We start from the raw sequence: 25,623 nt of genomic DNA on the forward strand, positions 1-25,623 counted from the left end.
CAAGGACTTTCTATTACTGAATTGGGTGTATGACAGATCTACTTCCCCTGCACAGGTTTTAAAGGGATGGCAACAGATAAAAACATATTCTGTCTTGTTTTTGAAAGTTAAAAACAGTATGTTAAACATACTGGTTACCTATTATAAAGTAAGATCTGGAAAAAAATGTCTTCCAAAAACATGTTGAGTTTTATAAAGGAAAATGATCATTAAAGCAATTCATTTGTTTTTTTTTTTTTTTTGAGATCCCATATGTTGAGAGTAGGACACATAATTGCGAGGGAGCCTTGTTCTCCGGGAAATTAAAGTCTTGGGTTTCACACTCGGAATAAAGTACATATTACAGTCAGTTATGTCAGCAGGAGCCTAAGTTCCATAGGCGGGGCAGTTTCAGGAGGATTTTTACGCTAACAATTTACTCTCTTGGGATTTTTACTAGATTATGATTAAGCTATAGGAGCAATTATTTTGCTCCTGTTCTTCAAGCATGAAATCACAGGTAAAGCTTCCATTTAAGATGTTTAAAGAGAGACGCAAAGCTGACTGCATAGGCTGCATCCTGATTGGGCTTCTATGAAACCAGGATCTGTCTGGTCCTCAGTTTGGCAGATTCAGTAACTTAGATTTCACTTCACTCAAACTTAATCAGGCTCTGGGAAATTAATTGGGATAAAACAACTCTATAATTCAACCCAGTGAACAGAGCCTGATTATGTGAATTTATTGAGAAAGACTGTGTAGCTAGTACAACTGGAACCAGCCACGTGCCTTGGACAGTTGTTTCTCTCTGGGTGTGCTAATTTACTCTGAGACCCCTTGAGCGATGGGAAGACTACTTGATGAGTGTGGAATCACAGTAGGGGCCATCATATGCTCTTAAAGAGTATTCAGAATTTAAGTTTGCTAGAGATAAACCCCAAATAGGCAGGAATTTTATTTGCTAAATTATCCCAAGAGACTAAAACACAGTAAACACTCAGTAAATATTTGTTGATTGTGTGACTGGATCCGAATTAAGTTTTTTAACCATCCTGATCATGAGTATTGGTCCTGGTTATTAGAATCAGGAACCTTTCTCCTGGACAGAGTGGGAGCTCACAATGCATTCTTATTCAGATTCTTCGGTTCTAGACTCTTTACGGACCCCACCCTTCTTTTATGACAGCATCACCTGGGCATATGACACGTAGGGACTGATGAAAGTTGGCAACCACCCTGGCCTCTGTAACACATTTACAGATCATCTCATAGGGTGACTTTTTTTTTTTTTTTTTTTTTAATCTTGTCTCAAGTTCTATGAGGGTACTTTGTTTTACATCCTCCAGGTTACTGACTTCCAGCTGAGGCAGGTAGGGGACAAGCGAATCGTGGTGCTTTATATTTCTACAGACACCCAGAATTCTTTGTGTAGGTGTGGATCTACCCACTGGCAGGGAGTCCAAAGGCAGAACACGGCGTTCTCCTCTATGGAACATCTAAAGGCCTAAACAGACTAAAAAGCAAAGCAGGTTGGCCGAATATGCAAACCTTTGTGAGCCTGTGGGAACTGCAACGAAGTACAGACTCCGCAGGCTCAGAGAGCGCCCCGTGCTTATTTCAGGTCTGCCTCTCAAATTCTGGTTTGGTATAGAAAGCTCCCTGCGAACACGTTGCCTATCGACTGTCATATTCTCAGACTGTGGGCATCAGAGGCATCTGTGCTAGAGTCTGGGCCATGGCCTTAGGTGAAGAGGCGCGGTGGGGGGCGGGCACGGTCGCCGACCTAACCCCCCGGGTTCTGGGAACCGGGACCCGAGTCACCACCTCCGTCCGCCCCGCGGTTTTCGGTGACGGGCTCGGCGCTCCTCACGTGGACAAGGGCACCCAGGTCATTCAGGCCTGTGCAGGGGGGCACGACCCCCTCCGCAGAAACCGGGCGCGACCTCGGTCTTCCGGACGGCCGGTCCTTTATCCTTCCTACAGCCCCTCCCCAGACCGAGGAGCCCCAGACACCGCCCGCAGGCCCGCGCCCCGCTGCTCGCACCCGAATCCGGGGCCTGAATTCGGGAGAAGCAACGCGTTCTCAAAGCCCGCAGACTGCAAGCCTGCGGCTGGAGGCCGGGGTATCCCCGCCCTCGAGGCGCGCTCGCCAGCGCCCCCCACTTCCGCCCCTCCCGCGGGCCGCCCCGCCCCGCCCCGCCCCGCCCCGCGCGTACGTCACATCCGGCCCGGCAGCTGCCCGCCCTCCGCCCTCCGCTCTCCTCCGCTTGCCGTTAGGGCGGCTCTGCGCCTCCGCTGCCGCCTCCGCCGCCGCTCCCGCCCCTTCTCCCGCGTCTCCGCCACCGCCACCGCCGGGGACATCCGGGGGTCGCTTATCGGGCTGGCCCGGTGCCTCAGCCGCCGCTTTAGGCCCTCCACAGCGGCCGTCTTCGAGAGAGGCTCGCCGGCCGCGGACTCGCTCGAGGCCTCCGTTCTCGTCCTCCTCCCGTCCCCGCGGGTCCTGGACAAGCGGCCGCGGCCGGGGAACGGGGCGTCGCGGTTCCAACGGTAAGCGAACGGGCGGGTGCCCTGTCTGCGCATGCGCCGGGCCTCCGGTCACCGCGGCTCACTCCCCCCAACCCCCCCTTCCCGGCCGCCCACCCGCGCTAGTCCCACCCGCGCGGGCTCCGGGGCGGTGCAGGTCGGGGTGCTGGACCTCCTGGGCAGTTCCTGCAGGTGGGGCATTTCCTGGAGAGCCCCCCCCCCCCTTTCTCCTCGAGGGAAAGCCGGGGAAGCCGTGCCCCCGGCAGTGGGTGTGTACGGGGCAGCCCTCGTTCGGTCTTCGGCCGCTGCAGTGCGCTCGAGCGGTGTGCCCGCCTCGCCTTCCAGCTCCTCCGAGATGGGAGAGGGCCCCGCGGCCCACATCGGTGTGCTGGCTTCCCCTGCCCGCCGGCCCTGGGCCTCCCCCCGGCCCACTTCCTCTGCGCCGGGCAGCGAAGTTGATGCAGAAAAGAGTGTGTGGCTCATTCCTGGCTCAACTGCGCCCCTTATAAAGATCACGTGAGATGAGCGATTGCTGACTTCCTTAAATCGCTCGGAGGCTATAGCCGGAGTGAGGCTGTCGGCGCCCCGCGGACTTGTGTAGAAGGCCCCGTGCACAGGTCAGGCCAGAGGGGGCCTGGTTTCCAGACAAGGTTATAGAAAATTGAATCGGTTGGCACACTTGCCCAGTGGGAATTTGTGAACTTTTTGTTTGTTTGTTTGTTTGTTTTTAATCAGTTAAAAACAAAGTTAACTTTTAGAAAGTTGCAGAATTGCATTCGGTTCCCCATTAGGCCGTCTAATATTTGAAGAAGAAAAAAAAGTCTCCATTAAAGTATTGGGCCCTTATTTTACTTTTAAGTTCTAATGTAGAAATGGCAACCGGAACCACAGTATTGCTGACTGTGAACATTAAATAACTGGGATGCACTTAGTTTTAAAAAGGCAGACATGAAAGGATAGTTCTGAATTAAGTGACTTTCTGGGTTAATGTGAGGCTACTTTTGTCGTCAACTTTCCTTTTTGTTATCTTTTTGTACTTGTTGGCCCGGGTTCTCACAGGCCTATGCATTTAGTACTTGTTGAATGGAATTGAATGAACTGGTCATCATTTGTTATATTCACTGGAGCCCCTTCTTCCTTAATCTGAGCTGCTTTTAAAACTGGGACAGAGCCCTGGCTGGGTAGTTGAGTTGGTTAGAGCCAGGTCCTGATACTCCCAAGGTTGCAGTTGGATCCCCTTGCAGGTTGAAGCCTGGTCTGGGCACATACAAGAATTGATTAGTGAATGTGTAAATAAGTGGAACAACAAATCGATGTCTGTCTGTCTGTCTCTCTCTCTCTTTCTCACATCAACAAATAAAATAAATACTCCTACCCCTATAAACTGGGTATTTTCTCCAGTTTAACCCTTTGCACTCCGAACCATTCTGGACATTGGCTACCAGCTACTCGATGCTACTTTGCGAAACGTGCGTTGAATTAACTCAATTCCCCGTAATCACTAATAAACTGCTATGTCCCCTGAGAGGGGACATCCGAGTGATATGCTAGAATTCTGATGTCCCCTGAGAGGGGACAGCGGAGTGCAAAGGGTTGTGTCACTAATTAGGGATCTGTGACAGTTTCAGTCCTTGGGAAGATGTAGGAAGGTATATCACAGTGTCATAAAATTCTTCATTGGGTGAAGTAAATTTTTTATTTTTTTACTTTTATTTATTTTTAGTATTTTTTTATTGATTTTTTACAGAGAGGAAGAGAGAGGGGTAGAGAGTTAGAAACATCGATGAGAGAGAATCATCGATCAGCTGCCTCTTGCACACCCTCTACTGGGGATGTGCCTGCAACCAAGGTACATGCTCTTGACCGGAATCGAACCTGGGACCCTTGAGTCTGCAGGCTCTATCCACTGAGCCAAACCGGTTTCAGCATAAATTTTTTATTTTTATTTTTATTAGAATGCCATTGTTTTAGGACAGAGAAAATGGTGGAAATGTTTTTCTCCAATAAAATGACTACTTTGATCATTTATGAATAATCTTAGTCTGTATGGCTTCCCTCTTTATTGTCCACTAACTTCAGTATTGGAGAAATAGTATAAACTGCTATAGCTATACTTTTTTGAACTCAAAGTTCACAATCTAGTGGAGAAGACAGATATACAAATAAGTGTAATATTTTTTTGTTCATGTTCCAGCTTCCTTCCCTTTCCCCAGAGCAGGTTTTATACATCTGTGCAAAAAGAGAAATGTTCTGATTTAAAGGGATTCATTTGGCTAGAACAAATTGTTCAATTACCCTTAATATCCCTTATAAAATGAAGTTCATCGTAGTTTTGTATTAGTGAGCTATAAGAAATGATAAACTGGTCCCTTAAGACATTACTCATTGGGCTAAGCCAGTGATCGGCAAACTCATTAGTCAATAGAGCCAAATATCAATAGTACAACGATTGAAATTTCTTTTAAGAGCCAAAAATTTTAAACTTAAACTTCTTCTAACGCTACTTCTTCATAATAAACTCGCCCAGGCCATGGTATTTTGTGGAAGAGCCACACTCAAGGGGCCAAAGAGCTGCATGTGGCCGCAGTTTGCTGACCACGGGGCTAAGCGGGCCCTTGATGTGCATGCTTTCAATGGAGAAGAGGTGAAAGGTTACTAGAATAGAGGAGTCTTGAAGAGTACATTTGTAAAAAGTACGATTATGCACACACTTAACATAATAATGTGTTCTCTATTATGCATATAAAATCGTGTACTTTAAAAAAAGGATCCTCGTTGTGCTAATACCTAGTGGGAAGAGCTAATTTAGCAGATATTCACTTTGACTTAATAGAAAATAATGCTAAATTAGCAGACCAGTGATATTAAGTGGTGAAAGGGAATCTTTGGGGGTCATCTAGCCATAGAACATTATAGGTTTGCCCCTTAATCAGGAGACAAGAGTAAACTTTTTCCTGTTTTTTATTTTGTTTTTTAATGTACTGATATGTGAACCATGTAGAACTCTAGATCTGACGGATATCTCAGGAGGTCATCCTTTGAGGAAATTTCTTTTATCTAATTTTGGAGGCTAACCCCAGGTACCACATGTTGTCCTTGGCTTTTTGAATCAGAATTATGGCTGGTTTCTAAGCAAATGTGAGTAAATATTTTGCCCTGTAATGATGCTTATATTAATCTTCTGGTTTTTAAAGACTTTCATTAGAAAGATTTGCAGTTAGATCCAGTGGCACATTCTAGCATAACCATTTCAAATTTTGAAGTTTAGCCAAGTGATTTGAGACTTACAATACATGTAAAAGGGGACTAGTGCCTGCTTCTAGCATTCTTTTTTTAACCTGTTTACTTGTCCTTTTAATCTTCATTGTTGAAAGTATTACATACTGTACATTGAATAGCCAACATTATTTGCCTCTCACTTACGTCTTCATTCAGCACATGTTAAAAAATTTAAATCATGTGTCAGGCATTGTGTGAGGGCTTTGGTGATACAATGTGAAATGACATGGCTCCTGTCTTCTGTTGTGTGAGGTGACCGCTGAAAAGGTGAAAGAACTGTCTGTCCCGGGAAGTAAGGGAAGGTTTGACAGGAAGTTGGAGTTGAGACTTTAAAAAAAATTAATTTAGTTAAAAAATATTTTTATTAATTTCAGAGAGGAAGGGAGAGGGAGGAGAGGTAGGAACATCAGTGTTGTGAGAGAATCATCGATTGGCTGCCTCCTGCACGCCCCACACTGGGGGTATTACCCACAACCCAGACATGTGCCCATGACCAGAATCGAACCTGGGACCCTTCAGTCCTCAGGCTGAGGCTCTAGTCACTGAGCCAAATCCGTGAGGCCTGGAGTTGAGACTTTTGAAGATCAGTGTAAGTTTGTTGAACAAGATGGGGTTGGTCATGGTGTTGAGTTAGGGTTCCAAGTACAGAAAACAGTATGTGCAAAACCTGTCTGAGCTTCAACTAGTTAAGTATTTATTGCTGAAGAGTCCAGTCAGGTGGAGGAATAGCAGGAAAGGAAATTTTACTGGTAGATGACATACTTATAGACCATGCAATGGAGTTTAGAGTTTGTCCTGTATGCCAGAGGTTCTTAAAATTTTGTATGTATTACAGTCACCTGAATGCTTGTGGTTTTGCATTCTATAAAGGGTGGGACAAAAGTAGGTTTATATTATTGTATTATTCTCACATAAAGAATAATACAACAGTTAATAAATAATAATCCAAGAATAAACTGTTTACTGTATTCACAATTGTTTTTTTTAAATATATTTTATTGATTTTTTACAGAGAGGAAGGGAGAGAGCTAGAAACGTCGATGAGAGAGAGAGAAAATTGAAATTTATGTTTCTGTTTATTTTTAATGTAAAAGTACTGCAGGAGGCAGTCGATCAGTGACTCTCATCATTGATGTTTCTATCTCTCCCTCTTCCTTCCTCTGAAATCAATAAAAATGTATTAAAAAGATAGTATGTTTAAGTGAACAAATGCTCAGGCATAGGATTTGCAAGAAATCTTTATACTTCCTTTCTTTTTTCTTTTTAGGCAAAGGCATTCCTAAACTTTTGAGTGTTAGAGCTCTCTTTAATTTAAAAACATTCTACTAATGAATTCTTACTTATACTTTGATAAATTACTTAAGAGTAAAGTAAATATGAGTCTAATAATAATTTAAATGACTTGTGTTTTCCTAACCCAATAGCATCTATGAACACTTGACAGATCAGTTTATGTGCTGTTGAGACGTGTTCAACCTTTCTGTTTGCTTGGTGTACTGTTAAGGATCTCAGACAAATTAATGCCTTGACAGTTCTCAGGCCAGGAAGGAACCACCGACTTAGCATATTGGCAACTTTTGAAGTACCATCCTTATTCAGTTAGAATGAAAGAGGTGCCTTTTCATTTGCTTTGGCGCATTGTTCAGAGGGTACCAATGAAAAGCTGAATGTATGGAGCAGGGGTAAATTTATTTTCCTTAAGCTTTGGTTCACTGATTTATAGTTAGACACAGCACTTGTCTACAAACTTGAATCTCTGTTCCCACAGCTCACCATCTTCGAGACCTAGCTCCCTCTTGGCTCTTCTCTCTTTGTATGTTAGTGATAAGAGTTTTTTTGGGGGGTCATCTTTAGCAATTTTGAGGTAGCTCTTTTAAACTTCTCTATGTAAATTGTATCCTATTTTGTCAAAAGCATTTTGGACAAAGCAACTTTATTTCTATTGAGTTTGAAGGTAGAACTTTTTCACATGAAAATGTCATTTATCTTGGCATATACTGTTCTTTTTTTTAAATTAATGGACATTTATGTGAATAAATGGCTACATTGAGGGAGACAAACTATTCCATCTTTTAAAAAGTCAATATATTTTATTGATTTTTTTTTTTACAGAGAGGAAGGGAGAGGGTTAGAGAATTAGAAACATAAATGAGAGAGAAACATTGATCAGCTGCGTCCTGCACACCTCCTACTGGGGATGTGACCACAACAACCAAGGCACATGCCCTAATTGGAATCGAACCTGGGACCCTTCAGTCTGTAGGCTGATACTCTATCCCCTGAGCCAAATAGGTTAGGGCGGCAGATACTGACTGGTCTTATTATAGGTTGCTTTATGTATAAAATGATAATCGACTTTTTTTTTCTTGCTGCTTTTAAGATTCTCTTTTTGTCTTTTGCCCTTGGCATTTTAATTACCGGTATGATGTGTCTTGGTATGGTCCTCTGTGCTTCCTGGACTTGTAAGTCTATTTCTTTCACCAGATGGGGGAAGTTTTCTGTCATTATTTCTTCAAATAGGTTTTCAGTATCTTGTTCTCTCTCTCCTTCTGGTACCCCCATAATTCTGATGTTGGTTCATTTGAAGTTGTCCCAAAGACTCCTTACACTATCTTCAACTTTTTGGATTCTTTTTTCTGGTTGGGTGTTTTTTGCTTCTTCATATTTTAAATCTTTGACTTGAGTCTTACGATCCTCTAATCTGCTGTTGGATCTCTGTATATTATTCTTTATTTCAGTCAGTGTATGTTTAATTTCTAGTTGGTCCTTTTTCATATCCTCGAAGGTCTCTCTAAATTTATTGGTGATTTCTAGAAAATTCTTGAAAAACCTTATAACCATGGTTTTGAACTCTATATCCAGTAGTTTGCTTTCCTCCATTTCTTCCGTGACCTGTTTCTTTGTCTCTACATTTTGGCTGCTTCCCTGTGTTGATAGAGTGGCTTTGTGTGCTAGGTGTCCTATATGGGCCAGTGGCTCAGCCTTTCCAGTTACCTGAGGTGGACACTCTTGGTGCACCCCTTTGTGTGCACAGTCTTGTTGTAGTTAAGCCTTGATTGTTGTTGGTATCACAGGGAGGAATTGACCTCCAGGCCAGTTGGCTGTGAGAATCAGATGTGTTTATGATGGGAGAACTTCTGTGCTGGAGACACCCTCATGGGGCAAGACTAGCTTCAGTGGAGCTTTGGTGCTCACTGAGTCTGCCCCCTGAGTGTGTCTCTTATGGATCTGAGGAGTTGTAAGCTGGATGGTCCCACTCTGACTATTGGGTAACTGGCTCTTGGATCTCTTAGGAGGTGCTAATTTAGCCTCTGCCTGAGGCCACCCAACAGGAGGTACAGAGAGATCTGCAGATTCCTTTTTGTTTGGGATTTGGAGGTGCCCTGATGAGGCCCAGCTGTGAAGCAGTGCAAGCTGCTGTGGGGCCTTGGGCCTTCTTTTGGATGTTCTGGGTCTCTCTGACCCACCTGCAGTTTGTTAGGTAATTTTAGGTTGTAAAGGGCCAAGACATTCATATGCAAAAGCCTCTGCACACAGCTTGGGTAGGAAGGGATCTCAGGAAATCCACAGGTGGAGCAAACATCAATAGCTGATCCTCAGCCCTGCCCTAGGAGTCCCTGGGTCTCAGTGTCCCTTGATAATCGCAGCAGACACCTCTGAGAGAAAGCTGCCCTAGAGTTTCGCCTGCTGCCAGACAGTCCAGTTTCTCCCCGTTGGAGTCTGAGTCTCCAGAGTCTCACCTGGTACTGGAGTTCAGAGCAGTCGGGAGCTTGTGTCTCCCTTCGATTGAGAAAGACAACTGTACTCAGTTGCTAGCCCTCTCCTGTGTGTGCGGGCCTCTGTACCTCTGCAGTTTACTTCCATACCTTCTCCCAATCTCAATGTGCTTTTCTCTTTCCTTCTAATTGTAGAATTTCCACTCAGCCAGCCTTCCTGTGATTCTGGATGAAGTCCGTTTTGTCTTTTAGTTGTAGTTTTGAAGTGGTTGTGTGAGGCAACAAGTTCAGGTGTTTACTTATGCCGGCATCTTGGTTTCTCAAGAACTTAATTTTCTTCCTCCTTTTTTGTTTGTGTCTTGTCATCTTATAAGGACACCAGTCATTGGATATAGGATTCACCCTAAAACTAGGATGATTTCATTTTTGAGATAATTAATTACGTATAAAAAGATCCTATTTCCAGCCGAAACCGGTTTGGCTCAGTAGATAGAGCGTTGGCCTGCAGACTCAAGGGTCCCGGGTTCGATTTCGGTCAAGGGCACGTACCTTGGTTGCAGGCACATCCCCAGTAGGGGTGGCTGATTGATGTTTCTGACTTTCTATCCTTCTCCCTTCCTCTCTGTAAAAAATCAATAAAATATATTAAAGAGAGAGAGAGAGAGAGAGAGAGAGAGAGAGAGAGAGAGAGAGAGAGAGAGAGAGAGAGATATCCTGTTTCCAAATAGTCACATTTGAGGTTCTAGGTAGACATGAGATTTTTGGGGCCACTAAAAATCAACTCACTACAGATGTGGAAGGAATATTTACATGATTTAAGTTCTGTAAAGGGGACTGGAACAGGACTAAGTAATGTAAAAAACTATTTTGTAGTTGAAGAAATATTTTGGGCCACTGCAGTCTGAATGCCCTCAATAGTGTGCTCTATATAAAGGTCTCAAGTGAATAATCATTGACTAGTAGGGCTTGCCACTAATGGCACTCATTAAATTACCTTTCAGCAAGATAGGGTAAGTGACCTCCTAAAATGTATGTAATGTTTTGTGGCCAGTTTGAGTGATAAAATGTGAGATTCTATGGTACTTTAACTTGTATAGTGATTAAGAACAAGGACTTTAAGAGCCAGAATTTGAACCCAGTTCAAACTGTCTGGGTTCAGATTCTGCCTCTGACCCTTAACAGTTGGGATTACTGTGGGTAAATTGATAAATCTCTAAGCAATGTCTCATTAAAATAAGGGTTAAAAGAATAATACCCGATTAATACATGTAAAGTGCATGAGCTGTGTGATACATGTAAAGGGCATGAACTGTGTGGCACACAGGAACTGCTCATTTAATATTAGCTACTTATGTTTTCATCTTCATTGTCAATGCTCTTCAGGAGAAAAACTCAATAGCTGAAAAATTTCTGCTTTTGTTTTTCTTGTAGTAAGGATCTTTTTAATGACGAATTCATAGATTCCTATCCAGTGTCACCTTAGGAAAGATGCTTTTCACATTGTCTAGTTAGAGGCTGGGAGTAGTAGAGAACACAGGATGAGATAACTGGTTTCTGATTTCACTAAGGACACTAAATGAGTAGCCATTTTAGTGATTATATGTAATTTGCTTCTGACACACTCTTCTAATGAGTCTTCATTTATTGTACATCAAGCAAATCCCCCTTTTCTTTGTGTTATGATGGCATCAAGCTGAATTGTAAGTTCATTAAACAGCTTGTCTCTGAAGTTAACTTCTTTAAAGGATCTTCAATATAATTGACCCTCTCTATCTGTGGGTTCCTCATTCATGCATTCAATCCAGATGTGAATGGAAAGTATTTAGGAGAAAACTTTTTTGTTGCTGCCATGTACTTAACATATAGTTAGGCTTATGATGCTTGGTACTGAATATGTACAGGCTTTTTTCCTTGTCATTATTCCCTAAACAATCCTATGTAATAAAAGGCCAGCAAACCATAAGCATATCGACCAGAACGACCATGTGACCAATCTCCATGAGGTACATTGACCATCTCTTGGTCCCTCCCCTCTGGCCTGCAGGCTCCGATCACAGCTTGTGTGGCCTCTTCTGGGTGGCCCGGCTGCAGTCACTGGGACCGCAGGGGCCGGTCGGGCTCCCCATGGGTTTGCGCAGGAACCAGAGCCCGAGGCCTGCTGGGAGAGTGTGTGCTGCCTGCCGGTTTACGTGCAACACCACTGCGAGGCCCAGAGGCCCACGTTGTGCCCTGGCCCGCGGCATCCGGTAGTACTTACTGCTTCTCTGTGTGGGCGCTTTGACTCAGGCAGAGGGGGGCGTGTGGGGTTCAGTGGTCCAGGTGCTCCCCAGGGCCCAGAAGTCAACTGGGACCTGCCCTTCCACATCAGACACTTGTGCTTTGATCACTAGCCAGGCCTAGGGTCTGCATCTGTGCACGAATTTCGTGTACCAGGCCTCTTGTTTTATATACGGGACTTGAGCATCTTCAGATTTCCTATCTGAGGAGGAATAACAAATTCCCTGTCGATATTGAGGGAGGGATGATTGTAACTTTGAAACTTTGAAGTTGTTTACTCAGATGAATAAGACTACACATTTTAGCAGGCATTTCAGGGAGTTTTGGAAGTAATCATCTACTAAAGATTAGTTGTGAGCCTGGCTGGTGTTGCTCAGTGGTTGAGCGCTGACCTATGAACCATGAAGTCATGGTTTGATCCACAGTCGGAGCATATGCCCAGATTTCAGGCTTGATCCTCAGTGTGGGATGTGTAGGAGGAGGCAGCCAGTTTATGATTCTCCCCCATCAATGTTTCTATCATTCCTTCTTCTTTCCTCTTGAAATAAAAATACATATAAAAAAAAGATTTGTTGTGGGAATGTGGTTTTCCTTCCCCTCAAAACTGCACTAAATGATAATACTCTTCTGCTTTTCTGCTTTACCTGAACCCTGAACGTTTCTTAAGCAGAATGCTTCAGTGTAGTTTACTGAGCTTATTAAAAGATTTTAAAATAGATTACGAGGATTCACAGGTGATTAAACATTGCTAAACAGGTTTTTCCCTTCTTCCTCTCTCTCTCCAGCCTATTTTATAGTCTTTTAATATTATTTAAAGAAGAGAATGGAAACTGATTCTCTATGTATTACATGCATGCATTATCTCAGTTAAACTTAACAAGTGTGTAGTGTTATATAAGGAAACCCAGGCTTAGGGACATGGAAGTTGTTCAGGGTCACATCTACAGAATGGTGGAGTTGATATTTGACTGCATGCCCTTCTGGTTCTATTAATTGCTCTTGTCTAACATGTGCTATTACCTCTCCAAATCAGAAAGCTCAAATAACTAGTTCTTGCTAACAAAATGTTGTATACAAAGAAAAGAATAAAGTAAGAAAGTGAAGTTTCAAGCTTAAAATTATCTTTCATTTTTTGATCTGAAAATGTTTCCATGTTTTGTTCTGAGTATATATGGATGGAATGGAACTGGGTGGGGTGTCTATGCAAATGTGGGTCCAGTGAGGAAAATGAATTATTTGAACAGTATAATCTCTGAAAATGTGTGCTGCCAAAGATTCTCCTGTGCAGTTCCTTTATTTTTAGCAGAAACATTCTTACCCTGGTTAGCTATCATACTTTTAAACTTTGTGCAAGATTTTGCCTCTAAATAGGTCACAGATACATTTCTTAGGCAGAAGAATGCCTTTCAGTATAGGAACCTTCCTAAACGAACCTCACAGCTTATTCTAGTCTCTTCTCACAGTTAAAGATGTTATAGGAAATTAAAAGAATTGTTTTTTTTCTTCTAGATTAATTGCTGAAGTACTGATCGAGTTCTGCGTTTCTTCAATGAGGAACTACAGGCTGATCTTCTGCCATAATCTCAAACAGCCATAAATGACAAAAGAATGCTTGCTCAGTGAGGGTAGCTGGTGCAGAATTCGTTTTTTAAACTTAGGTGTTTAAGTACTCAAAGGTAAGTTTTTCAAAATGGTAATCATCCCCAGAGATTTTGGAGTTTACTTATTATTACTGCTATTTGATTATTAATTTGAGGTTTTTGTAGTCATTAGCTGGTACCAGATATGTTGAAGAATGGATCTTATGTGTCTAAAACTATTTAAATTTACGGCATTTTGCTGTTCCTAAGTTAATGTCTACTGTTCTTATATGTTGGGTGGATTCATTTCCTAGTCATGTTGTGACACTTTCTTGATCCAGTGGGTACATCAATAGGGTGTCCCCCCAAAAATGTATGTATACACTTTAAATAATTATAAAGGCAGTGTCTATTAAATGACATTTTATTTTCAAAATTAAGCTATCAGCTGTTAAAGTGGGTATACATTTTGGAGGGACTCACTGTATATAAGGACTTGATTTTGGTAAAAACTTCAGAATATCCCTTGGCAGGTGTGGCTCAGTGATTGAGCATCGACCTATGAACCAGGAGGTCAAGGATCCTGCCCAGATTTCAGGCTCAATCCCCAGTAGGGGGTGTGCAGGAGCAGTCGATCAATGATTCTCTGTCATCATTGATGTTTCTATCTCTCTCTTCTTTCCTTTCTGAAATAAATTAAAAAAAAAAAATATATATAATGTTTAAAAAATTCAGAGTATTGAACAGACTAAATTTTTTTGCTTTGTTATCATTCTCTTGTAGTACAGAAGGAGTTGTTTCTCTGGGGTGATGAAAAAGCCCAGTTTGTATCATTTTGTTCATTATTAACTTTTGAAAAAGCTTTTTTTCCTTCATTTTTTGTTGAACTTAGTGGGTGATACTGGTTAACCAAATTGTACAGGTTTTAGATGCACAGTTCACAACACATCATCTGTACACTGTACTGTGTGTTCACTACCCCAAGTCAAGTCTCCATCACCACTTATCCCCCTTATTTCTTTTAAAAATACTCCTTTCCCACATATAGTAATATGTTTCTTTTAGAAAATGAACTTTTCTTGGGATTGGTTTTTGATGTTTTAGATATTAGAAACATTTTTTTTCCCTACTGCCTCTTTACTGATCACAATTACAAAGTTAAGACTAATAACTTAGTTTTTCTGTGCTGTGCAGATTTTTTGAGTAATTATGAAACAGGATTGATAATATTCTCATTGAAGGTTAATGTCTAGAACTGAAAAATTTCCTGTGTTTATAAAGACATTATCTGTCATGTAGAAATAAGAACTGGTTAATCTTGTTTTTATTGTATTAGCCCATTACTTACAAAAGTGATTTTTGTAAAAGAATCACTTGTAAAAGTGATTCTCTTATATTTGGGTGCTTATGAATGAATCGATTATATGAATTTCATATAAGAGAGTCCAGACATGATTGGATTTGGCTTCTTATCTGTGACATTAATAAACTTGGTTAGTAAAGGTCATCTTTGACCCAAATTTGCCCTTTAATTCTTCTTTAGGACATTAATGTCCTTTGCTAAGTTTAATGACCAACTTTGCCATTGTTTGATAAATATGCAAGTGCTAGTATTTAGACCTAACCCTGCATAGTAGAGAAAATGCTTAGGTGATTATATTGAACTTTATTTGTAGAACATACTAGTGTGAGCCTGATAATTGAAACATATTTAATAGATGAGAACACACTGAGATGTAAAGCCTTTTTCTTCAATGTATTTAGTCATATTGCCACCTTTTAATCATTATAGTCTTTTTTGTTGTTTTTCATTTGGCAGAAAAGACAGCTTGATTTCTGGCTGCAAAAAAGATATGAGGAAGAGCTCCTCCCCTTCCTTGAGTAACTGCAACTCCGTTCTTGCTAACAAAATATTTGGAATTCCACTTGATGAGCTGCAGCAGGGAGGACATCCAGACAATGAGGTTCCATTCATAGTCCGCCACGTTGTGGACTATATTGAGGAACATGGTATACATTTCCTTACTTTGAGGGCTAGCCTTGTTTTAATAAACACAACTTATCCCTTTTTGATCTTGAAATTTTTTTTTTTTTTTTTTAGCATAGAAAGTCCAAAATATAATGAGGAAAAACAATAGAAGTTTTTTTTTTGTTTTTTGTTTTGTTTTTTTTTAAAAAAAATATTTTAGTGTGTTTTATACTCAGAAATGCCCAATATAGAGCATTTTAGTGTGTGGGAAATATTAGGAATATTTTTAATGGATATCGGGTGGGATAGCCCAGCTGGTGTGGCTCAATTTTTGAGCTTTGACCTATGAATCAGGAGATTAGGGCACATGCCTGGGTTGGGAGTTTGATCCCCACTAGGGAGCGTGAAGGACGAAGTCGATCAATGATTCTCTTTCATCATTGATGTTTCTATCTCTCCCTCTCCCTTCCTCTCTGAAGTCAATAAAATTATATTAAGAAAATAGGGGGTGGGATGAAGTAGAATATCCCTCAGGACAGACAAAGTTAGTATGTTTCTAGGTGTATAATTTGAAGGGGTTTAGCCCAGTCAGGGGAGCTAAGAGAATGGCTTTCCAAAAGTCTGAATATTTTCAGTTGATTGGAGAATATATGATCAAGTAATTGAAGTTGAAGCTTATTTAATTTTGTCTTGAACTAATGTAGGAGGTCTGGAGCAACGAGGACTTTTTCAAGTCAATGGAAATGCTGAGACAGTGGAGTGGCTTCGGCAGAGATACGACAGTGGAGAAGAAGTGGATTTGGTTAAGGAAGCAGATGTTCCCTCAGCTATTAGTCTTCTTAGGTTTTTCCTTCAAGAACTTCCTGAACCTGTTATCCCTGGCAGTTTGCATATTCACTTGATGCAGCTTTCTCAAGGTAACAAAATTTGATTCTTATCAACCAGCCATTTAACATTAATTTCAAAGTCCTTATCTTTAGAAATCTTGATGTATAAGCAGTAATTATAGTAGTTCTAAGATTCATTTCTTATGTGCCCATTTGGGGATGTGGGCTTTTTGGTCTAGTCAAGAATGGCAACTTATCAGATTCCCGTGGAACATTTACTTTTTATAATTGGTCTAAGATAATGGTTTAAGACAGGGGTCTTCAAACTACGGCCCGCTGGCCACATGCGGCCCGCAGAGGAGTCTGATCCGGCCCGCCAGGTTTTTTGGGCAGTGAGCGCAGCCGAGGTGTTACCGTAGGAATTAGTAGTTCATATAGTCTGGCCCTCCAGCTCTCTGAGGGACCGTGATCTGGCCCCCACTTTAAAAAGTTTGAGGACCCCTGGTTTAAGAGGAGGAAAGGCAGGAGATAAGAACAAGGAGTAAGAGGATAGGGAAAGAAGAAAGAAAAAATAACATTTAAGGTGATAAGTGTAGCAGAGTGTCCAATAATAGCCAGTGGTATTGCTTAATGGTGATGTTATTACAGGATATTTATTCCTGGCTTGATAGAACTTTCTAGCAAAAATCTTGCCGAAACCGGTTTGGCTCAGTGGTAGAGCGTCGGTCTGCGGACTGAAAGGTCTCAGGTTCGATTCCGGTCAAGGGCATGTACATTGACTGCGGGCACATCCCGGTAGGGGGTGTGCAAGAGGCAGCTGGTCGATGTTTCTCTCTCATTGACCTTTCTAGCTCTCTCTCTCTCCCTTTCTGTAAAAAATCAATAAAATATATTAAAAAAAAAAAAAAAAAGAACTTTCTAGCAAAAATCAGAAGACAACTTTGATTCTAGGTTTAAAATATGCCTGAAAGAAAGAAAATACCAAATTGTACATTAGGCTCCAAGCTAAATAAAGAAAAAAAAATTTGTGCTTGTTGGGTGCGTTTTTTGGTGGTGACTAAAAGTAGGGCCCAGCTGGAAAGGAATAGGGACAAGAAAAGTAAAGGTGGTGATAGGCAGAAAGGTAAAAGAACCAAGAAGTGAGGAAATGCTTGTGTTCCTATAGCCAAGCGGTATTCATGTGTACATAATGAGTGATATGTTTGGTTATATAGGAAACTTTATAAAGATGGCATTTAGTATTATATATTTCTTGAATATTAAAAAAAATTTTTTCTGGCTTTTCTCTCTGTGTAATGGAATCTCTTTATTTCTTAGAATTGGAGCTTCTACAGAAATTCTGTGATGTTAAGAAATTATAGCCATAGCTGATTTGGCTCAGTGGATAGAGCCTGTTGGACCAAAGGGTCCCGGGTTTGATTCTAGTCAAGGGCATATACCTTGGTTGCAGGCTCCTCCCTGGCCTGGGCCTTGGTCGGGGTGTGCACAGGAGGCAACTAAGCAATGTGTTTCTCTCACATCGATGTTTCTGTTTTTCCCCTCTCTTCCACTCGCCCTAAAAATCAATGAAAAAACATCTTTGGGTGAGGATTAACAAAACAAAAAAACAAAACAAAAGAAGTTATAAATACTAGATGAGTGGATAAAAAAAGCTGTGGTACATTTACACAATGGAATATTATTCTGCTGTAAAAAGGAAGAAAATATTATCCTTCGTGACTGATGTGTTAAGAATTTTCTAAGCTCTTTTTATGACTTCAGAGTCATTTTTGCTTTATAGTGATAGGGTTTTATGTTCCCTGTTTTAGTTGAATTGTAAACAAGTCTTCAAAGTTTCAAGAATCAGATAATATTAAGTCTTGAATGAAAATTTATAAAAGAATAATTGGAATGAAATTTAATGGTGCAGAGGGCCCCCTGGAAAGGCACATGGGCATTCTTTAATTATTGTCAGCTGAAACCCTGGCGACAGGCAAAGCCACATCTTGGATACACATCTTAGCAAAAAGGCAGATGTGTTATCAGCACTGACTCTTACCTTTATGAGTGGACTTTGATATGTAAATTTAGGCTAGCATCAGGAATGAGGGAGTCAATAGGACCTGGGTCCACCCAAGCTCCCTTTATCTTTTGGTGTTTGGGATATAAATGACCCAGAGCTGTATGGGCTCTGGGTCTCTGTCTTTCCCTCAGAAGACTGCCATCTACCCGGTTCTCAGCTTTTCCCTTCCATTTTGTATCTTGTTTCTTTCTTTCATATTTCCTCAATCCCCAGCCCCTCTACTCGAAGAACCGGATCATCTCTCTTTCCTTGTTGGATTGGGAAAAGAGAGACCCCATCATAAATGGTAATACAGTCATTGACTCATTGAGACTATCAGAGGCTGTTTGTCACTAGGATTGTCATTTTAATTGATATTCATTTAAAAGTATGACAGTAACATTTATAATAATAAAAGTATAATATGCAATCAACTGAACGACCAAACAGCAGAACGACCATCTGGACGATCTTCCAGATGACCACACTATGACATACATTGGCACCAGGCCAGCCACGGCAGGTGTGATGTGATTGGTTGGGGGGCCCAACCATCGCCCCACGATCATCCCGCAGGGGGAGGCCCAGGCCACCTGGCTGGCAGCACTGTGGCAGGTGGGTAGGGCCTCCCTCTGCAGGCTATCGATCTGGGGCCCCTGTGATCAATCACCCCACAGAATTGCTATCGTGATCATAACCTATTAAGAGTTTTTCAACCAAGAATTTTAAAATTAATTTTAACCTGAAGAAAAATATTTTTTTAAATTGGGTTTATTTTTATTTACTTTAAAAATATGAACTTTTATGGATTTCATAGAGTAAGGGAGAGGGAGAGAGAGACAGAATCATTAATGATGAGAGAGAACCATTGATCAGCTGCATTTTGCATGCCCCACCCACATCAGGCAACAAGCCCGCAACCCTGGCATGTTTGACATGATAAAAACGGCCTACTTCTGTTAGTTGAAAATTCACTTGCATAACAGAAACCAACACCAGCTCAGAGGAGAAAAACACATGAGAAATGGAATTCCTTTTTATTTAGTTCTGTTAGTGTTCCCAAAGATGTTGATTGTTCATTTTGGGATGTCAAGGGAGAAGAAAGTCACTCCTTTGTTTCCCCGTTTGTTCAAGTCAAAAGTATGACATTATCATCGGGTTAGATTGCTTCTCTCTTTTTATAAAATAAAAATATATTTTATTGATTTCAGAAAGAAAAGCAGAGGGAGAGAGAGAGAGAGATAATCATTGATTGACTGTCTCCTGTGTGCATCGCACTTGCAATCTGGACGTGTGCCCTTGACCGAAATTGAGCCTGGAACCCTTCATTCCACAGACTAACACTCTATCCACTGAGCCAAACCAGCTAGGGTTAAATTGCTTCTCTTTGCTCACTAGTACTTGACTAGTACTCACTAGTACTTGACTGGTATTGGTCAGTGTATTTTGATTTATAATTGACACTAGTTTGGAAATATTGGTACAGCCATGCAAGAGACAATATGATGAGAATTAAAAAAAAATTAGAGAATTGGGGCCAGTGAGTAATAGATGAGGAAAACATCCTTCAACAATTAAAGGCTTGAGTTCCTTCTCCACTCCTCTTTTCCACTTAATAAGTGAAATGCAAACCCTGAGGGCATTTGGCCTCTAGTAGAGGAAGTGAAGAGGTTTTGAATTGTTAACAGAAAAAAGGTGATGTGGGTGGAGTAATGTGAACCTGGCACAGTGTTTGAGCGTTGCTTTTGCTTCATTGAAAACACCTGTCATTATGTTTTATAGATTATAATAACGAAGATGAATTTGGAAGAAAGTTGAGGTTCCTCTTGCAACAGCTTCCATCTGTTAATTACAGTTTGTTAAAGTTTCTGTGTAGATTTTTAGCCAATGTAGCATCACATCATGAAGAAATTTGGTCTGCAAACTCTTTGGCTGCTGTCTTTGGTCCAGATGTCTTCCAGTAAGTTCTTTCATCATTTTTGTTTAATTAAAAAGTTTGTGGAATAGAATCATTATGCTGTCTCCCAAGAATCATGGGTTGCTTGATGCACCATTATTTTTATACTAGATCTGGTTAATCTTCCTAGCATTTTTTGAACAGGGTACAAATTAGGTAGGCTTTACAGATGGGAAAACTGAGGCACAGAATGATGACATTGCTCAAGATTATAAAATGACTCATTGGTTGTCTTCTGACTTTTTACCTGTGATTGATTTAAGAACTCTCAATTCAGTTTGGACTTTTATTCTTAGCATTTACACAGATGTGGAAGATCTGAAAGAACAAGAAATAATGAGCAGGATAATGGCTGGACTTCTGGAAAATTACTATGAGTTTTTTGAAAATGAAGAGGAAGACTTTTCATCTAATGATTTGAGTTCAATTACTGAACAGGTAAGAATATTTTAAATATTCTACTTGGAGGAAGAATTTTAAAAAAAATAATTGCTCTCAAAGGCTTGGTACAAACTTTGGTGGAATTTTTTAAAATTTTATTTCTTACAGAGAGGAAGGGAAAGGGATAGAGAGTTAGAAACATCAATGAAAGAGAAACATTGATCAGCTGCCTCCTACACACTCCCTACTGGGTATGTGCCCGCATTCAAGGTACATGCCCTTGACCAGAATTGAACCTGGGACCCTTGAGTCTGCAGGCCTACGCTCTATCCACTGAGCCAAACTGGTTAGGGCTGGTGGAATTTTAAGGACTAAATTGGAAGATCTGCACTTGGTTATTATATGGAATCATCTACATCTAAGTAATAGCTGAATGTGATATTTTTTCTGAACAACTTGTTCTTAATTTGGGTAATATGGGAAAGGCATTGAAACCAGAATATATAGAGATTTTGTATGTTTATTTTTTCTTTGTGTTTTTTCTTCTGTTAACTTAAGCTTTGTGTATTTTGTAAGAATAATGGTTTTGTGTGTGTGTGTGTGTGTGTGTGTGTGTGTGTGTGTTTGTCTTTGCAAAGAAACTGCTAGCATAGAGGAATGTAGGCAGAGGGTAAGAAGTAGAAGGTAGACAAAGATTCAATACAAAGTTCATTCAAACTCTTAAGTAAATAAAGTTTTTCTTGGTTAAAGTAGCAACTCAGTATAGCAGTACAATCATTGTCATTGAGAAGCGTTAGAGTAAGTTTAGGTTGCAGATAAATTTTTTACTTTGTTTGTAACTTGAACATTAAAATCTGTTTCTCAGGCTACCTTTTATTTTGTTGTTACTGCTATGCCTTGGTTGAGATTGTACAAATATCTTTCTCCTTTATGAAATGAGAATATCGATGCTGAGTAATTGTAATTTATTTTAAAGTCACATTAATTCAGACTTAGATTTAGAATTTATTATTTAATTCTATGTGGAAATTTTTCTTTTGCATTTCAGTGAAATTATTTATTAAGCAAGCCTTTATTAAGTTATTTGGGTATGGGTTGGGGCTGTTATATATATATTTTTTTTCAATGAATAATTGTCCAATTGGTTAAAAAAAAAAAGTAAAATATATTTCTCTAACCCATACTCACCCCTTTCCCTCATTTATTTATTTTTTTAAAAAATATATTTTTATTGATTTTGTACAGAGAGGAAGAGAGAGGAATAGAGAGTTAGAAACATCGATGAGAGAGAGTCATCGATCAGCTGCCTCTTGCACACCCCCTACTGGGGATATGCCCGCAACCAAGGTACATGCCCTTGACCGGAATCGAACTCGGGACCTTTCAGTCCCCAAGCCGACGCTCTATCCATTGAGCCAAACCGGTTTCAGCCCCTTTCCCTCATTTAAAAAAAAAAAGTATTTTTCCAGAATTTCTTCATGCAAATATAAGTAAATATTTTTATTTTGCAGTTTTTTTAAACAGGAAAGTAGCATACCATACACACTATTCTGTACCTTGTTGGTTTTTTGGTTTTTTGAACTAGATAACAGTATACCTTGGAGATCTTTTCTATTGGAATATAGAGAACATATATATATTTTTTATATCTGTGTACTTTCCTATTGTGTGAGTATATAAGATATCATATTTGACTTATAGTGCCAGTGCCCACTTCAAAGGTGACTGTACATCCCAGTTTTTTCAGAATAGTCCTGGTTTATATCTGCTTTCTGATGTAATATTATTTAGTAGCTTCTCTTTTTACTTTAAAATATATTCAAGTTTATTTCATTTTATTATTTTTAGTTTTATTAATATATCCAGGATTAGATAATAAATTATATGGTCACATTATTTTCATTTATTACTAGAGGCCTGGTGCACGAAAATTGTGCACTAGCAGGGGGGGGCGGTTGTCCCCCTCAGCCCAGCCTGTGCTCTGTTGCAGTCCAGGAGCCCTTGGACATCCTTAGCGCTGCTGCAGAGATGGGAGATGCTCCTGCCACCACCGCTGCACTCACCAGCATGAGCCCAGCTTCTGGCTGAGCAGTGCCAACTCCCCCCCACCCCCCGGGCAGCGCACTGACCACCGGGGGCAGCGTTTGCATTGAACTCCTGCACCCTGGTGGACAGTGCATGTCATAGCGACTGGTCATTCTGCCCTTTGTTCAATTTGCATGTTAGCTTTTTATTATATAGGATCATTATTTTTAAAAAAGTAATTCCTTACTGTTGAAAGTACAATAAGTTCCCTGTTTCCCCCATTGACCCCCTCCAGCCAGCCCCTGGCTGCCCCCGCCCCAGTTCTTCACCACCCTGTTGTCTGGGTCCATGGCTTATGTATCTATGCATACAAGGTCTGTGGTTGATAACTTCCCACCCATGGTGAACATTTGGGTTGTTCTATTTGCTCTTAGATTATAAAGAAGCATTTATTTAAAAACAAAACATTTTATTGATTTTGGAGAGGGAGAGAGAAATAGAAACATCAATGATAAGAGAGAATCATTGATCAGCTGCCTCCTGTATATCCCTTACTGGGAATCAAGCCCACAACTGGGGCATTGCCCTTGATTGAAATCGAACCTGGGACCCTTCAATATGCAGGCTGACACTCTATCCACTCAGCCAAACTAGCTAGGGCAAGCAGCATCTCTTGAAAATCATACAGATTTTCATTAATTTTTATAGGTCTTGGCTCTGATTATATGAATTAAGATGCTTGTTTTGTTCTGTTTTTATTTAACTTTTAAATTTTATTTTATTGTTAACAGTATTACAGATGTCTCTCATTTTCTTATGAATTAGGAATTTTATTTTAGCCCAGCTTTTATTTAAAAGAGTTCCTATACTTTTGTGAGCTTTTATGGATAAGTTTAATTAATATTTGGGGTTTATATTTTCCTTAGTTTTTCATGTTTTTTTCATGTAAGCATTTTTTTTTTTAAAGAACCAAGACTCTTTAAAAAGTTTTAAAAAAATAATTATTTTTTGTTAAAACTCACCCGAGTGTTTTTTCCATTGATTTTCAGAGAGAGTAAAAGGGAGGTAAGGATGGGGGGAGAGAGAGACAGACATATCAATTGGTTCCCCCTCTCACATGCCCTGACCAAGACAGGGATCAAATCTGCAACTCAGATAGTGGAACCTGTGACCCTTCAGTGCATGGCCTATGCCCTATGCTCTTAACTGTTGAGAACACCAGCCAGGGTGAATATTTTTGTTGAATGTTAGAGAGGAAGGGAGAGAGAGAAACATTGATGTGATATGATGGCTGGATAGTTCAGTTAATTAGAATATGCTAAGGTTGCGGGTTTGACCCCCCAGTTAGGGATATATGAGAATGAATGAATGAATGCATAAATATGTGGAATAAATTGATGTTTCTCTCTCTCTCTATCCCTCCTCTCTCTCTCTCTCTCTCCAATCAATAAAAGATGATGCCAATTTGACCTAATGTTTATCTTGACTATGAAGTCTTCAGGGTATCCTTAATTATGCTCTATATTGTGGTACTAGAGGCCTGGTGCATGAATTTGTACATGTGGGGTCCCTTGGCCTGATCAGCAATTGAGGCCTATCAGGGGACTGCCTGGGAGTGGGAGGGTGGGGGCACGAGATCACAGAAGGTTGGCTGTGGGAGTGCACTAACCACCAAAGTAGAGTGCAGCTCCTGCGTTGAGCATCTGCCCCATGGTGGTCAGTTGGGAGGTTGGCCAGCTGGAGAGGGACTGTGGGAGGGCTCCAGGGTGTGTCTGGCCTGTCTCGCTCAGTCCCAATCATCAGTGTCTGCCCCCCTGGTGGTCAATGCCCGTCATAACAACTGATTGACTGGTTGTCTGCCCCCTGGTGGTCAGTGCACGTCATTAGGAGCTGTTGAGCGACATTAGCATATCATTTGCATATTACACTTTGATTGGTTGAATGGCTGATTGGACGACTGGACACTTAGCATATTAGGCTTTTATTATATAGGGTAGTTCTCTGATATTTCTTTTCTGCAGTTTCCTAATGTATACTGAAATATATCTATCTCACATGTATGGCATTAGTATTTTTGTATTTTTAAAAATATATTTATTGATTAAAAAAGTTTTAAAATATATTTTTATTGATTTCAGAGAGGAAAGGAGAGAGGGAAGCAATAGGAACATCAGTGGTGAGAGAGAATAATTGATTGGCTGCCTCCTGCATGCCCCTACTGGGCATTGAGCCTGCAACTTGGGCATGTGCCCTTGGTTGAAATTGAACCCAGGCCTTCTCAGTCCCCAGGCCAACTCTATCCACTGAGCCAAACCAGCTGGGGCAGTTTTTTTTTTTTTTTTTTAAGAGAGATGTGGGTGTGGGAGAGAGAGAGAAAGAGGGGAAGGAGGAAAAGAGGGAAGGAAGAAAGTTTGTCTAGTGCTCTCTTCTTTTGGAGTTTCAGCCTATTAATGAAACTAGTTGGCTGTTAGAGTCTTTTTAACGTAGTAGATACTTTTAGTAATAGTATGAGACGAGAGAGAGAGAGAGAGAGAAGAGAGGACTGGATATGATGAATAGGGTGTATTTGAAAAATGGCCCAGAGTCAGTAGACGTGGGGTCCTTAAATGAATGCGAATCCAGTAGAATGCTTTGAAGATGTAGGTGATAATTATGTTTCTGTATACATTTGGGAAGGCAGGGAGCAGCATTCTCCATAAGCCGGAGTATGGAGAGCAGGCATTTCATAAGACCCGAGAGAGGGGAATGATAGCAGTCAAAGAAAGAAGAGACGGAAGTATGGACGAGGGTTTTCCTTAAGTGGAGTCGAAGTAGCTGCATATATATTGGGCAGGTTCAGAATAACTTATGAACAGAATAGACTCTTGATAAGTGGAAGGTCAAATTGACAAGGCAAGAATCAGAAGAACTTTTGAGGTTAAGTGTGGGGTGAGAGAAAGCTTTTTTTTGTGAATCCCTACCAAAGGATTTTTCCATTGATCTTTGGCCCTAGGAAATGAAGTAAAAAGTGAGTTTTGTTTAAAATTTTCTTAGAATAGTACATCTTAGATAATGTTAATTAACAGTTTC

The 25,623-nt window shown here is 40.7% G+C and overlaps 1 protein-coding gene across 7 annotated transcripts in view; it reads left to right on the forward strand.

The window, feature by feature from the left end:
- The first annotated feature begins 2,208 nt into the window (after positions 1 to 2,208).
- FAM13B (family with sequence similarity 13 member B) overlaps positions 2,209 to 25,623 on the forward strand; it is a 59,317-nt gene continuing 35,902 nt past the window's right edge. For 5 of the 7 annotated variants that reach the window (XM_084884517.1, XM_084884518.1, XM_084884519.1 and 2 more), the window contains exons 1-6: positions 2,209 to 2,526; positions 13,284 to 13,450; positions 15,174 to 15,364; positions 16,028 to 16,240; positions 19,974 to 20,151; positions 20,445 to 20,586. In XM_084884517.1, coding sequence (XP_084740643.1) covers positions 15,208 to 15,364; positions 16,028 to 16,240; positions 19,974 to 20,151; positions 20,445 to 20,586 — 690 coding nt within the window. In that variant the 5' untranslated portion in view covers positions 2,209 to 2,526; positions 13,284 to 13,450; positions 15,174 to 15,207. The remainder of the gene's footprint in view (positions 2,527 to 13,283; positions 13,451 to 15,173; positions 15,365 to 16,027; positions 16,241 to 19,973; positions 20,152 to 20,444; positions 20,587 to 25,623) is intronic. The other 2 variants (XM_084884521.1, XM_084884522.1) reach the window with 1 other exon arrangement.

This window comes from Pipistrellus hanaki (genome assembly GCF_964339955.1).
Source record: "Pipistrellus hanaki genome assembly, chromosome: 5".
Classification (NCBI taxonomy): domain Eukaryota; kingdom Metazoa; phylum Chordata; class Mammalia; order Chiroptera; family Vespertilionidae; genus Pipistrellus; species Pipistrellus hanaki.